At 55.4% G+C, this 14,777-nt stretch overlaps 7 protein-coding genes across 7 annotated transcripts; 2 read left to right on the forward strand and 5 right to left on the reverse strand.

Moving 5' to 3' along the window:
* Positions 1-531: 531 nt before the first annotated feature.
* CCMA1212_003190 (uncharacterized protein) lies at positions 532-1,062 on the forward strand (the record flags this gene model as incomplete). The annotated part of the gene is made up of 1 exon (XM_073700546.1): positions 532-1,062. One exon carries the CDS (start codon positions 532-534, stop codon positions 1,060-1,062), a length of 531 nt encoding a protein of 176 aa, XP_073561365.1.
* A 236-nt stretch (positions 1,063-1,298) lies between these two features.
* On the reverse strand, positions 1,299-2,821 carry CCMA1212_003191 (Thymocyte nuclear protein 1; the record flags this gene model as incomplete). The annotated part of the gene is made up of 4 exons (XM_073700547.1): positions 1,299-1,491; positions 1,702-1,989; positions 2,061-2,199; positions 2,275-2,821. The coding sequence occupies 4 exons, from the start codon at positions 2,819-2,821 to the stop codon at positions 1,299-1,301; spliced, it is 1,167 nt and encodes a 388-aa protein (XP_073561364.1).
* Positions 2,822-4,066: 1,245 nt separating this feature from the next.
* On the reverse strand, positions 4,067-4,453 carry CCMA1212_003192 (uncharacterized protein; the record flags this gene model as incomplete). The annotated part of the gene is made up of 1 exon (XM_073700548.1): positions 4,067-4,453. One exon carries the CDS (start codon positions 4,451-4,453, stop codon positions 4,067-4,069), a length of 387 nt encoding a protein of 128 aa, XP_073561363.1.
* A 222-nt stretch (positions 4,454-4,675) lies between these two features.
* Positions 4,676-9,300, forward strand: CCMA1212_003193 (Kinesin-like motor protein 9; the record flags this gene model as incomplete). Its single annotated transcript, XM_073700549.1, has 6 exons — positions 4,676-5,493; positions 5,787-5,887; positions 6,070-6,245; positions 6,691-7,045; positions 7,101-8,276; positions 8,335-9,300. Exons 1-6 carry the CDS (start codon positions 4,776-4,778, stop codon positions 9,298-9,300), a joined length of 3,492 nt encoding a protein of 1,163 aa, XP_073561200.1. The 5' UTR covers positions 4,676-4,775.
* A 574-nt stretch (positions 9,301-9,874) lies between these two features.
* On the reverse strand, positions 9,875-10,945 carry CCMA1212_003194 (uncharacterized protein; the record flags this gene model as incomplete). Its single annotated transcript, XM_073700550.1, has 1 exon — positions 9,875-10,945. The coding sequence occupies one exon, from the start codon at positions 10,943-10,945 to the stop codon at positions 9,875-9,877; it is 1,071 nt and encodes a 356-aa protein (XP_073561367.1).
* A 1,194-nt stretch (positions 10,946-12,139) lies between these two features.
* On the reverse strand, positions 12,140-13,061 carry CCMA1212_003195 (uncharacterized protein; the record flags this gene model as incomplete). The annotated part of the gene is made up of 2 exons (XM_073700551.1): positions 12,140-12,697; positions 12,756-13,061. 2 exons carry the CDS (start codon positions 13,059-13,061, stop codon positions 12,140-12,142), a joined length of 864 nt encoding a protein of 287 aa, XP_073561166.1.
* Positions 13,062-14,014: 953 nt separating this feature from the next.
* CCMA1212_003196 (Signal peptidase complex catalytic subunit SEC11) lies at positions 14,015-14,674 on the reverse strand (the record flags this gene model as incomplete). Its single annotated transcript, XM_073700552.1, has 3 exons — positions 14,586-14,674; positions 14,293-14,507; positions 14,015-14,237 (listed from the first exon to the last, which is right to left on the reverse strand). The coding sequence occupies exons 1-3, from the start codon at positions 14,664-14,666 to the stop codon at positions 14,015-14,017; spliced, it is 519 nt and encodes a 172-aa protein (XP_073561366.1). The 5' UTR covers positions 14,667-14,674.
* Between the last annotated feature and the right edge of the window lie 103 nt (positions 14,675-14,777).

The raw sequence follows: 14,777 nt of genomic DNA on the forward strand, positions 1-14,777 counted from the left end.
CCAATCATGGGCAGGCGTTGACATATCCGTCGTCTCTATCTACATGCTCGTTGACAGCACTACCCCATCACAGACACGTCACGCTAGCGTTGCCTTTATTTCGTCTTCCTGGGAGCTCCAAAGGAGATGGGGGCAGGCGAAGCCGTGTGTCCAAGTGGCACAACACATTGAAGTATGCTGTGCGGTATGAGAGGCTCAGGTGTGGTGTGCTGTCATTGGACACTCGGACTGGAGGAGACGGGTTCTGATTCTAGCTGGAAGTCAAGACGAACAGCTTGAGCAGCCAAGGGATGGACGATAGGGCGGACGAACGATGAGGAGCTTGTCCCTCGGGTTGAGGTTGAACAAGGTTGGGCTTGAAGGAAGTATCGACGTCCTCCTCAGAACCCAAGACGCTCGGTCCAAGCCCCAGACGCCGATGCTCGTGCAGAGGCTGATGAAGCTTCGATCGGGGTTTTGAGGCATCATCGTGGGTCTGCCTGCTTATTCATAGCCGAATGGCTGGTCTATATCTAAGCCAACATCTCGCAAATGGTTTACCAAGAGATCTTGGATCTCGATCTCATTCGGGCTCGGACATGCAGGGACAGCCCAACCCTGCGGAATGCATGTCGAAGCGCGAGAAGCTTCGGTATCTCTCGACCTCCTGGCACGACAGCGTCTCGACAGCGTTGGTTGTCTCTCGGTCCATACGAGCCTCTGACCGATAGTCGAAGCCGAAACACGGAGCCCCTAGGAAGCTCAACGATCAACCGTGTCGAAGCGACGCAGTATTTCACGTACAGCACCGATGTCGAAGGCGCCCCCTATTCTCCTGAAGCTGCTAGCCCATCTTCCTACGCGGCCAACCGCATGCTGATCACGACTCCTCTTCTCTCGTCTCTCACACGCTTTCTAATCATCCCATCTTCAGCCACGGTCACGTCAGGAAGCAGCATGACCACCTCTCGCGCTTTCGACCATTTACGCCGTGCTGGCCATCATGCTGCGTGCGACCCGTCAGCGTTCAAGTCGGACAATCGCACAAAGCAAACCGCTGTGCGGGAAGGGCTTCTCACTTGAAGCTGTCCAGCGCATCCACTGGCTGCTCCTCACGTGCTCTTTGCTGTCTTGCACCGCCTGCGTTTCTTGCAAAAGGAGGAAAACGACCGATCACACCCGACTTTGTGCCACCAAAAGGAGCTTTGCACAAGAGTGTTATCTGACTACGATGCATCCCTCAAGTTATGCATATGGCTGATAATGGTGAAGCTAGGAGAGGCTGTGCGACTGTTGTCTGGAAGAGCGGGGGCTGAGTCTTAGACACTGTCGACGGCAGAGTTTTTCTTCACTTGGCGGTCTGAAGACGAGATGCTTTGCGCGCCATCGGGAGAAGACGGGGGCTGTTGTGAGCTCCCTCGTGTGGAGATGATGTTACAGCGGCCAAGGTGTGAAGAAGAAGAAGAGAAAGATTGCCGCAGGTCGCTCAGCAGGTTCTGTGAAGCCACTCGCCTGGATGGAACGCACCATGGTATTCCATGAGCAACCTGAAGGGACGGTCTAGGTCTTTCACCTCGCCGCACTTGTTCGCCTTGAGTGCTGCCCCCTATTCGTCGCGGAGAAGTTCGTCCCAGATTGGTTACACACAAAACTCCCCTTTTCTCCAAACAGACCTTTGCCAAATCATCCAATCCCATCTACATCGTCAAACCTGGAGCTCACTTGACCAACTTGCCCGTCTGATGCTCCAGCCCAGCATCCTTAGCCTTCTTGTCCGCAATCTCACACAGCGTCTCCCACTCCTCCTTGCTGACCCTGCTCACGCTCAGCCGGCTCTGCTTGAGCATCTGCATGTTTTCCAGGGGCCCTCCCGGCTTGCCCAGCTCGCGCAGCTCTTTGAGGCCAATGGGCACGGCGAATTTCTTTCTGAACTCGACGTGGACTAGGTTCCAGCGGACGTTGTCCTTGGTAGAGGACGGGTCGTAGTAGGGACCTCCAGGGCGGCGGGCGCTTTCTATAAAGCATGTCAGTCTTGACAAGGCTATGCCCCGCGTGATGTGAGGCGGGGGGGGGGGGGGNACTTGCTGTCTTCTGAGTACTCTTTCACAATCTCCATGATGCCTGCAATCCCTGGCTCCTTGCAATTGGAATGGTAGAAGAATGCTTTATCCCCGGCATTCATATTCCGCATATGATTCCTCGCCGCATACGCTCTTATTCCTATTCTCACTCAACCCCATCAGCAATCCATCATCTCTGTCAGTTGCCATCAGAGATCAAGAAGGGAAAACGCACCGTCCCACCCCTCGGGCTTATCCTTGGCCCTCAAATCATCAATCGAAAAGCTCACGTCGATGCCATTCTCAAGCCGAGTCTCCGGCTCGGCCTTCATGAGCCAATACCATTCGCCTTGGTGGCGGGGTGCGTCGGGGTTCATCGTGGGAATGGAGTCGACGTCTGGGTCCTCCGATACGGCTCTTGAGCTGCTGCCGTTGTTGACACTGTCCTTTGCTTTGGAGGTTGTTGATGGCTTTGTCTCTTTTGCATCATCGGCTGTTTTCTTTGTCTTGGTCTTTTGTGTAGGCTTGTCCCCGGTCTTGTCGTCCATCTTGTTAGTCGTAGCGGATGTCTTTCTCTCTGCCTTCTTATCAGGCTTGGTCTCTTTTCCGCTGGCAGCACGCTTCTTCGCGGGCGTGGACTCCTCCTTCTTCTCTTCCTCCAATTGAGCTTTTGCCTCGGTTTGCTTTGTCGATGCAGCTGCCGCCTGGCGAGCCGATCGCCGCTTAGCAATTGGTTCAGCTGCGGCTGCATCGCCGTTGTCACTTGAGCGCTTCCGGGGCATGTTTTACTTCAGCCGACGTGAAGCCACGAAAGAAAATAATAAGGAGAGATAAAGAGTGAATGTGATTTGATCACTCTAAATCCAGGAGACCAGACTTTCCAAGACGCGATTTTCAGTATAATCCCAACAAAACCGCAAAACAATGTCGAAGTCACTTGAGATTCAGCCGCCCTGCTCGTAACAAACTCTCCGGCGGCGCGTCCAATTCCAACAGCCACACCAGTTCTCAACGCGCTTCCACCCTCTCTCTTCCTTCGATAATAGATAAGCCACACTGTGGCTTGCTTCCCCCGTGCCCGCTGTCCCCGCCTATTTTTGTCCTAGCGCAGGCTTTTTCCTCAGGGTCGATTTTAGCCGCCGCCCGCCAAAAGACCAGCAGCACGGACGAACAACTTTCACGCTTCTTTTCTTGATTTGAGTCTCGGCTTTTTCCCTAGTGCTGCGGCCTCCACTGGAGAGCCTCACTTTCAAACCGCTGAAGGATTCTTCTCAGCAGCAGGAAATCTTGGAAAAGGAGGGCGGAAATCTTCATCGATGCTATTTTGGGGAAGTTCCTGTTGCGAACAAATTGAACTGGTTCGTGATTGCGTGGAAGTCGTCGTATGCAGGTCAACAAACGTCCTGGGCTCGAGACCCGCTGACTAAGGAGCCTGGTGTGTGGTAGCGATGAGTCAGCGATGATGAGTCAGCCAATCCGACGTTCGACGCTCCATGAGACGACTTGCCGTCTTGACGACATGCGGCATGCACCCTTTTGCAATTCTAATGGACGTGGATTAATTCACCTTGCAGTAGCATTGAGGATCAAACAGTGGTATCAAGCCTAATGAATCATCATAAAAAATGTAAGTCGATTTGATTGATGACGGTGGCCTATAGTAGTATACGTAGATTTACAGCCGCAGGAGGATTGGGAAGCAATACGATATACGAGATATAAGTCGTACAAGCAGCTATATCAACAGAAACCACGGCGCCGCATGTTGATATCAACGCCGTAGACTATGGTCAATGGGCGGCTTCAAGGCATCAGGCGAAAGAGGAAACGGCCTCAATTGTGTAGACGACGCAGGCTTCTGGCCGTCGTCCCGAAAAGGCGACCGAAGGTGATTAATTCGGCATCACCAGCGAGATACCAATGGGAAAGATCCTACCGCAAATGACCCAAAGGTTAGGAAGTCTGTAAGGCTGCGTCGTAAGCTAGCGACGTTGCACAAAAGAGTGCGTAGGACTTTGGGGGAGATATCAGAATATCCCTGAAGGAGCGGCCAGATGGTGATAGAAACACGCAAAAACAAAAAAAGGTAGGAATAGAAGGCAAGGCGAAGACATGCAGGGGTGCAGAAGCCAGTGGTATCGACTTTTGGAGCAGGAGGGCGATCGCTTGATATCTCTCCTCATATGAACCGGGCCTTGATGCCGGCGACAGTCAGTTGCCAAAAAGGGTCTTGTGCGTACGTGATATCGGGGAATATACCGGCCGGCGACGGCAGCGACCAGGTAGTGGACGGCCAACATGTCTGGGGAGGGATGCGAGCAAGTGATGGTGATGACAAAGGCCTGCAGGTGTGGTAGAGACGCCAGGAGGGTGAGGTACATCGGGTGAGGTAGTGTCCAGACGGGGGCTCTCATTGGCCGAGAGCGAGGGGGCTCCCTCCTCAGGACCTCTGGGTATAAAAGCCGTCTGCCCCCGACTATCCTCCCCCCATCACTCTCCCCTCTTCCACCTCGACAACTCACATCTTGTCGACCAACAACCGAGAAACATCTCTCAGAGTTGCGCTCGCAAGAGTCTTGCTGTTGAAACCCCTTGCACGTCTTCCTCCTGTTAGTCTTTGACCAACACCTCGTCGTCGCTCACCTACCTGCCTCCCACTGCCGGCCACCCCACCCAGCACAGGCTCGACATAGAAGGCCGTCCGTCATCATAACTTCTTCTGCCCTTGATTAGACCATGAGTTTCATCAAGGTGGACAGAATGTCGCCGAGTTCCTTGAGGGAGCCTGGCATGAGCCTTGACTATATCAGGGCCGACACACCGAGGACTCGCGAAGGCCATATGGAGCCTCGGGTCCGCAACGTCGCCATTGGCAATGCCATGGCACATAGGAGCCACAGACAGCATCGCTCGGGCTCTTCGACAAGACGCCATCGCTGCTTAGAAGAGGATGAAGCTGTTCATCATCACACCTCATCTCATCGTTCGTCACGTGAGCTCGATTCTGTCCTAGCCCAAGCATCAGTGTCATCAAGAGGAACAAGCCAAGACTTGGCCGTGAGGCCCAGAAGGGTCAGGACACATCAACTCCCCTCTCCTCCCCCAGAAGACTTCCAATACCGTCGTGGCCAGGTTGAGCTTGCGCCTAGTGCCCTCGGAGCACATACAAGTCAAGACCTTCAAGGCTTTGGCGCATGGTGCGACCCAATTGCCTCACCCCAGCAACAAGTCTTTGCTGGAAGCACCTACAACTATGAGGATGCCCCTCAAAGCACTCGCAGCAGGAGGGATAGCATAGGCATCGCACCCAGCACACCTCGGGATCGGCTGTTGCCGACGCCTGAGTTGTCGCCCTTGCCCACCCACTTCGTCTTCTGTCCCTGCTGCGTCGATGAGGAGGGCAGAATAAACGAAACGTGGCACATGGCAGGACCCGAGAAAATGGACACTCAATGTAGGTTACCTCTTATGGTGAGCCCAATCACTTGAATGGTGATACTGACCAATGGCAGTGGAGTATGCAATGGCATACATTGAGCGGATGAAGTCGACGTAGAGCAGTTGAAGAGAGGTCGGAAGAAGAAAAAGGCGGGCAGAGGGCTGCCGATGACCAATTTCGGGCAATGGCGTTTGGCGTTTTCTGCTGAGTGGCTTGATTGAGCTCATTGCAAGGATTCTCGTGCTTCGCGATCAGCGACCTGCAACCGCTTTCAGCTTTCCATAATACTAGTAGTGAATTGTACGCAGCTCATTCTCTTAGAGACGTCCCGCTTGTTGAGGAAGAAAGTAGAGAGAGTGGCAAAAAGGACGGCAAGGCTCAGGACGAGTTGCAGCCAGCGTCTCTGAGGGTCAGGTGCCTTGGGGGAACATGGTTCCTCAAACGCTAGGCATCATCATCCAATCCAGTGCAGCGGTTGGTGAGTCTGCCTAATGGCGAGCGTCATGTACTTGATAAGCACGGCGCGCCCTTGGCCGATCGTTCCAGGGCGACAGGAGAAAAGAAGTGACGGTTGTTGGATAAGAAAAGAAGGTGCCAGAAACTTCTCTCTCGGTCGCGCATGAGGAGAAGAGATGCTCGAGGCTGAAACTGGCGAAGGACATGCGGTGCAAGAGCGAGGAAGAGGGAGGTGAGAAGATGGAGAGGAAAAGTCCTAGACTGGGGAATGAGGAGGGGGTGGAGCCAGGCGGCAGCCCCAAGGCCCTCTTGTCCTAAGGTATCGCGCCGGGCCGTTTCGGGACCGAAAGGTACAAGGCCGTTGTACCACTCTTTTGAGACCTGAGGCTGAAGCTGTGGGGTGAATCATTTTTCCATCCCGCCGGGTCGCGGACTCCATTGTTCCAGTTCCAGCTCCAGCTCCAGCTGCCAGAGTTCAGCCGCGCGGATAATAAGTGGAGCTAGTCAAATTATTTATGTACATACTGCGCCTAGCGTTGCCGGGCCAGCGAGTCCCCTTTAAGGGTACAAGTAAACAGTGGGTACAAGATTTAATCCAAATCCCTACCTCCAAGGATCATCACCTTCCCCATTACACATCTTGGTGTTAATCCCAGCAGGCACCAGCGCAAACATTCACTACCTTTCTACGCTACATATCACATCATCGCTATCATATCATCCTTCTCTTTGCTCTAGCATTCTCACCATCCACAGGCGGATCTCCCGTCGCGTCGCCATGGAGCCAGGCTCGATCACCCAGAAGCTCTTCGAGGTCTATCTCCGACTGCGACCCCCGTATCCAGGCGCGCCCCAGACCGAGCCCATTCTCCACGTCGAAGACCCTCGCGACAACCTGCATCCGTCCCACATCACGCTGAATCCGCCCGCGGATCGACGGAGGGCCATTGAACGGTTCGGCTTCACGCAGGTCTTTGAGGAGGACGCCAGCCAGCTCGATGTCTTCCACTGCACCAACACATCGTCCCTGATCGAGGGCGTGCTGGCGCCCCAGGGCGGCGACGGAACGGATGCCTTCGTGGCCACGCTTGGTGTCACCGGCTCAGGCAAGGTACGCAGGCGGCGGTGCGAGGTGTTTGGCTGTGTCCATCTAACCTCAGGGGTAGACGCATACGATCCTTGGCAGCCGTAACCAGCGCGGCCTCGCCCAGCTGGCCGTCGACGTCATCTTCCGCTCCATCATCGACAACATGGTCGAATCCGCCCAGTCGCCTACCCTCGACTCTCTCCAAGCCTGCGATGCCTCGGAAGCCACGCTCGTCACGGCGCCATACTTTCTCGACACGGTCAACTCCGATCAGGGGCCGACGTACCGCGGCTCCGGCTCCCGATCAACGACACCCATGATGGTACGAACCCAGTCAACCCTCTCGTCTTCCCAACCAACCACTCCCAGCAAAGTCCGGCCAAAAGTGCAGCTAATGCCCGGCTCTTTTCCGGATTCAGACGTCACAAGCCCGAAAAGTGTCGGGCCTGTTGAGGAGTCAGAAGAGGACGCGCTCAAGCCCAAGGGGCCACAGCAAGCGGACAAGGAGAATCGCCCTACACAGCAGCCTGTGGGAATGGGCCGATCCAATATGGTTACCGGGAATCCACCACCCAAGCGGGCGTTGGAGCGACCCTTTATGTCGTTGACGGCCGCCAGTCGCCTCAAGACAACAGCTAAACAGACCAAAAAGGGCGAAAGTATCTCGAGCCAACGACGAACCCTCCGCCGACACTCGACTCTTCTATCTTCGCTCCCCAGCTCCCCCGACGTCAGCGACTTCATAGTGCCGTGCGATCCCGCCGCAGAATACGTCGTCATTGTATCCATGTACGAGGTTCACAACGACCGCATCTACGATCTCCTCACCCCCGCCAGCAAATCGCCGACCAGCAAGGACTACCGTCGCCGACCGCTTTTGTACAAGCCAACGGAGCTGTCCCCCGATCGCAAGGTGGTGGCTGGTCTCCGCAAGGTGGTGTGTACTGATGTGAGAGAAGCCCTCTTGGTGCTCGAAGCGGGTCTACAGGAAAGACGAGTAGCGGGCACGGGTAGCAACAGCGTCTCGAGCAGGAGCCACGGTTTCTTCTGCTTCGAAGTCAAGAAGCGGTCCTTTGGCTGGAAGAACAATTCTTGGAGCGGCAGCAAGCTGACGGTTGTCGATCTGGCGGGCAGCGAGAGGGCGAGGGACGCAAAGACTCAGGGCGCGACGCTGGTGGAAGCGGGCAAGATCAACGAGAGCCTGATGTATCTCGGACAGTGTCTCCAGAGCCAAAGCGAAATCAGCTCTGGCAAGGTGAGTTTCTGGACCCCTGTTGCGGCCTTCACTTCAAGATGTCGTCTAACTCTAGCAGCCCAACATTGTGCCGTACAGACAGTGCAAGCTCACCGAGATTCTCTTTTCAAACTCGTTTCCATCTGCGGCGGGATCCTACAGCCACGTTCCTCGCCGAAACCCCCAGCGAGGCATCATGATTGTCACGGCCGACCCCCTGGGCGACTTCAACGCAACATCCCAGATTCTGCGCTACAGCGCTCTTGCTCGAGACGTGACCGTTCCTCGCGCGCCCTCGTTCAGCGTCAACATGCTGGCGCCGAGCCCGACGCACTCGACGCAGCACACGCGGCCGTTTGGCAATGCCGGCTTCGGCTCCATGAGAAGCCACTTTTCGCCTGTCAACGCAACGGAGGAAAGGGTGACGATGGAGATTGCCGCGCTGGAGATTGCCAGGATGAGCGAAGAGATTGAGCAGCTGCGCGACGAGATTGAAGTGCAGAGCGAGGCGCGCATTGCGGCCGAGGCTCACCTCCTTAGCACGGAGGACCGCATGATTGACATGGAGGCCGCCGTGCGCGAGGAGTGCGCGATTGAGTTTGAGCAGCGCCTTGCCATTGAACTGGCGCGCTTCAAGGCCTCGATGCAGATTGAAAAGGAGCGCCACGAGGAGCACTGGGACCGCAAGGTGGACATTCTCGAGCGCGGCCTCGACACGGGCTTTGAAGAGGACTTTGACAAGGAGAACGTGCTCGTGGAGAACCTGACGCAGGAGGTGGAGCGGCTGCGGCGGGAGAATGCGATTCTGAAGAGGGAGCTCTCAAATCGCAGTCCCAGCAAGCGGAAGCCGCTCGAGGAGAGGGAGGACTTTTCCATGCCGAGCGGATCCTCGAGCAAGCACGACAACTTGACTGTGTCGACGCTTGGGAGGAAGCTGGAGCGCATCAAGATTAGCGACGGGTCGAGGGCTGGGGCCGGGCCTGGAAGTCCTAAGAAGATACGCAGGCTGGTTGCCCGGCGGTGGGAGGATTCGGATGATGCGTAGGGGCGAGGGGGACAAAGAAGGGGGGAGCAACGCTCTTCGTCTTGAGCTTGTGAGCTTTTGATGTTGTTTTGGAGATGGATTTGCTTTGGAGAGATTCACTTGTTTTCGAGGGCTGTTTGGAAAGCGATTGGACAAGGGGGACAAAATGACGACGCCACGACCCTTAGATATACCCCATGCTTGAGGATTTTGGCGATGTTGGGATTTTGCAAGTTTCTTGGCTTTTCTTTTACGCATCTTTGTGGTTTAATACTTAGTTTTCTCTTCTTGTTGAATTAACTGTATGGTTCATAGTAAGGCCCTAAGCTCTTCTTTTCGACTTGGTTTGCAGAAAGTTCAAGTTGTTGTATTAAATACTAATATTAGCTGGCATGTATCTTTCGCTTCTCTATGCGCGAGAGAGATGGACATGTATGCGTCTGTCTCGTGAAACGTATGGGTATCTTCCATGATGCTGGCATCCTCCGCCACGCTCAGTATCATCTCGCCTCCCGTTATCTCATGAATTCTTCTCCGGTCCCAAATCGATCCCTATCTATACCGTCCCTAGCGGTCGGGGTAAATCCTCCTGCTTTCACGCCTGAGAACCACTGGGCGCATCATTTTCCACGACGGGATTGACCATGGGCTCTTTGCCTTTTCCCTTGCCCTTATCCGTGCTCTGGCTGTCGGTCTCTGTCTGAGGCGTCTCTTGAGCTGGAGGCTGGACGGGAGGCTGTTGCATAGGAGCCTGTTGCACAGGAGCAGGCTGCACAGGAGCTTGATACTGCTGCTGCATCGGCTGCCACTGCATCATCTGCGGCGGCGGCGGCGCAACCACATAAATCGGCCTCTTGGCCAGCCGATTCACCCTGTCCGTATCAACGCACGCTCCGACAAACAGTCCGAAATGGATCACGGCCACAATATACGCCACCACGGCGGCGGCCGTCGCAACCCTCTTCTCCTTCAAATACTGCCTCTTTACGGCATCGTCATCCGTGCAGGTATAATCATAATGACGCGACACGGGGTCGTACACGCTGGTGCAGTCCTGCCAGGGATACGAGCCGTCGCCGTCGCCGTTCCACGAGTCCTCGAACCAGGGGCCGAAGAGGGAGGGCAGGATGGCGCCGAGGAGGAAGATGATGAGGCTGAGGGCGACGTGGGCGCCGGGGTGGATGCCACGGTGAGGGTTGCGGAGGAGGCGGACGAGGAGGTCGGCGAGGGACCAGACGAGGGCTATCATGCACTGTTTTTTCACCACACAGGGTTTGTCAGTTTGATTTATGTATTTGACTGAGGTTAAGGGGGGGGAAAGACGTACGGGAGGAATAGCGGATATGAGGACCACGGCGTAAAAGTACTCGTAGTTGAGCGTGCTGAAGCCCAGGCCGATGCCCGTGGCGCCGAGGACGACGGACAGGACGTGGGCGCCCGTCTTGGTGAGTTCCCAGGGCTTGTTGGGCTGAGGCTCGGGCGCCTCAAAGGCTTGTTGCGGGAGGTGGATCGGGGCGTAGGGGAGGACGTTGTGGGCGTTGTAGACGAGGGGCTGGAAGCCGGCGGGCGTGTGGACTGGTTGGGGGGGTTGAGGAGCGGTCTGGGGGTCGGGGGGAGGTTGTTGTTGTTGTTGTTGCTGTTGCTGTTGAGGGGATGGGGAAGCCATTGTGGTGGTTGAAGCTGGATTCGAGTCGTTGGAGTGAGTTAGTTGTCGAGAAGAACTTGTGAAGATAGGTGCCTGATGGAGGATCGGTCCCTCGATTCGAGATTAACAAAGGACAATTGACTTGGATGAAATGAGTGGATGTTGTCGCAATCAACTCGCAAAGACGCCGTATAAAGAGCGGAAGAAGACGTAAAACAACTCTTCAGCAATCAAAGTCTCGCGCAACACTATCCCGTCAAGCCACCAGAAGCAGGAAACCAATGCCAAAGAACGATTCAAAAGTAAAAGTCCTCCAGAGCGCACAGATGCAAAGAAAGAAGAATCAGCAAAAAAAAAAAGAAAGAGTCAGCTAGAACCGTCCTCGCTATCCTTCAAGCAAGGCAGGGGAAAGATGACAAAGACATTGGGACAAAAGCTCAGCCGTTCTAGAACTCGGCACAGCCTTGACAGCGGAAAAGCGTACTGCTAATTAAAAACAAGCAGCCGACTAACAAAAACTAGGCAGGTACAAGTTCCGTAGGCCATCCCGCCCTGCCCTGCCCTGCATTGCACGAACTTCAGGCCAAGGTAGTTAGTATCAAAGAGCCTGAAATCTTGTCTCGCCTCCAGCTGGGATCCAAACAAGCGTTTAAGCTACTTGATCCCAGACCCCTGTCCAGTCCAAGTCTCGGCCCCGTCAAAGTAAGAGCGCAAAACGCGATTGGTCCAGATTCCGCGCTTCAACGCTCATTGGCTCGCACAGAAAGAGCCGAAGAGACGACAGTGGATCCCGTGATTAATCGGCCATTGCCTGTTTAGGAAAGGAGCCAGGGGTACTCCGTACCTAGCTCTGCTCCAAGTTTTTCTATTTTACACGTACCAGGGGCTTTTTGCCCAGATGGAGTCCGTGCAGGGTTATAGGCAGCATAGGCAGCGAGACCCATCGGGCTGAAGAGAGGAAAAGAGGAGACTGGCTGAATGGGCCGACTTGGCAGATGGAAGAATGAGAGCGAGAGATGGAATGAATTTGTTCAAGTGGAAAGAGTCCAAGATCGAAGCCTCATTATGGTGGTACAGTACGTGTCTAAATCGCTCTTCATAGAATCATATCGCCAGTAAAGTAAGACACCAAACCCAAATCCATTACATGCCATCCCACCTCCCGTTTCATCTCCCTCATGGAGTAGCATCTCCTTCGCCAACAAGTAGCATCTCCTAAGCAGGAGCATAGTACTCCCTCACCGGCTCCTGTCCCCGAGCACCAGCCCCAGCAGCAGCAGCAGCAGCAGCAGGCACCTGGACGCCCTCCGTCGAACCCTCGTTCCGCATCGGCTGCCACCCCTGCGTCGCCGGCCCCCAGTTCTGCGGCTGCGCAATCACCATGACCGGCCTCGCCTTGGCCGTGTTCCTCCTGTGCGTCCTCACGCACGCGTCCACAAACAGCCCAAACTCGATGGCGAACAGCATGCACGTAATCACCGCGCCGCCCAGCGCCTTGCCCCGCGGGTACTGCACGTAGTCCTCGTCGCACTCGTTGTACGTCCGCAGGTTGCCGTGGCTGTCGTACGTGCTCACGATGCAGTCCTCGTCGTCCTGGTGGCGCGAGACGTCGTTCATGGCGACAAACGCAGACAGGCTGCCGCCCATGATGGCCGTGATGAGCCACAGGATGAGGCAGATGCCGACGTGCGCGCCGGGGTGAATGCCGGCTTTCCATTTGCGCACCGCTCTGGTGATGAGTTCTGCGAGGCTCCATGCCAGACAAAGGCCAGCCTGTAGATGTCACTGTTAGTCTAATGTTGGACGTGGGAAAGGTCAAGGGACAACATACGCCAGGAGCTGCAGCAGCACTAATGCCATAGCCGTCATCCGCCCCAAGAGACGACAAAGACACGCCCAGACCAATGGCGCCCAAGATGACGACGGTGCCGTGGAATCCCAGCCTGGTGTACCTACCCTTGGCCGATTCGACCGGAGCAGGTGCAGCAGTTGGTTGGCCCGGATAAGGCTGGTAGTAAGGCTGGTAGCCGGCAGCCGCCAGCTCTTGAGGAAGCGAGTGCGCAGGAGCGGGCATCGCAGGGGCTGTAGTCGTCTGAGCCGTCTTCTCGGTCATCCGAGGAGTTTCTTGGGAGGCCATGGCGACAGATGGATCGACTTGATGGCGAGCTGTAAACTGAACTGACGAGGGGTTGTATGGAGAATTCGATATCAACGAGTGACGAGTTTGGACCGCGATAACTTCAGAACTTGACGAATACACAAACGAATGGTAGTGAGAACGACTGAATGTAACCAAAAACGGCACAAAGCGAGCGTGAGACGTGGTGCAAGACTTGCACCGAAACGAATGACAAGACAGCGGCTGCAGCAAAAGAGAATCAACCGTGATCCAAGCAAAGGGCGAGCGCCAAGGCTAATATAATCAATTCGACGTCGCCACCAAACGACGGCGCGGCTGTGCCTGCTGCAGATGGGAAATTTGACCAGGGAACCCCCCTGCGTTGCCGCTGGTCTAGGCAAAATCCACGACAAAAAGTGGCCAGCAGGATCCACACCCGTGATGCCGCCTCCTGTGGTCAGCCGCTTCCATTAGCCGCTGCTAACACGATTCTAGTCTGTGCGGCAATGGCTCGAAGAGTCTTCTTCCAGACCGAGGCATCGGAGTAGTAGAACGAAAAACCAGTGAGACATCTGTCGTCGCTTAGGCAAGGCAGAGATGGCCGCCGCATTCAGTCCTGAGTCCGCGCCGCATGGTGCAGCACTCGGAGGCTGACGGCTTGAATGGCAAAGCCGTCCTCTACAATTCCCGGCATTGCTGTTCAGTTCCCACCACTCGGTATGAGATCCGAAGGGGTCATCGCGAAAGCCTGGTGTCCGCCTATGCCAGAGCCGGCAGCTTTCGATTGCCGGATCATCAAGCATAAAGCCGAAAGCCATGATTCTATTCAAGCTTCAGACCCGAAAGACCGCCTAGGAGACATTTAGCACACGTCACAAGAATCGAAAGTGCTCGCATACCGGTCACCCTTGCGTCTTGGCTGCGATCCGCCATCTCTTCACATTCGCCATACGCGTGGCACCTTTATATCTTTATTCTCGCTGTAACACCACCATGAGGCCCATTATGCCCAGCATCACCGTCTTCAGCCACGGATACTCTGAGAGCAGGATCGTGACGTAGCCCACAAAGGGGATGTATCCAACCACACTTCCAATCATATCGGAGCGCTCCAGGTAGTCCTGGCCCTTGGCAAAGAGTTCAGTGTCGTCCGCCACGTTGTTGTCGCCTTTTGTCAGGTATTTCGCCTTGTCGCTGTGGAAGAGTAAGGTAAGCAGATGCAGATTGTGCCAAGGCGAGCTTCACCTACCCATGGCCAAACTTGCGCACTATTCGGTGCACGATGGGAATATCCTTATCCTTGACGTTGTAGACAACAACCTCGCCGACCGCGGTTTCGCTGAGCAGTTGGCGGTTCCACAGGAAGAGCAGGTCGCCTCGCTGGAACGCCGGTTCCATGCTTCCGCTGAGGACGACGACGATGGGGGATGGAGAGTCGGAGACGATGGAGAGACCTTTCCACATCTATGCAAATAGTCAGATTGGCCCGTTCCAACGTATCTTGCGCCGTGCGAGAGGGCCTGTGGCAGCAGAGCAACGCACCATGAATGCCGTGGAGAGCACCAGCCCAAAGTTCATGATCTGGGCGGCAAGATGCCGCGGGTTCTGGAGACTTGCAAACATTGTTGCGACTGTGATTCGAGCAGGGCGGAAGGTGGTGAAAGCAGCCGAGATGCAGACAAGCCGAGTGTTGGTGTTTGTTTACTTGACACTGAAAACGCCTCTGGTCAGATT

The sequence above is a fragment of the Trichoderma ghanense genome (assembly GCF_004382785.1).
Source record: "Trichoderma ghanense strain CCMA-1212 chromosome Unknown scaffold_2, whole genome shotgun sequence".
Taxonomy (NCBI): domain Eukaryota; kingdom Fungi; phylum Ascomycota; class Sordariomycetes; order Hypocreales; family Hypocreaceae; genus Trichoderma; species Trichoderma ghanense.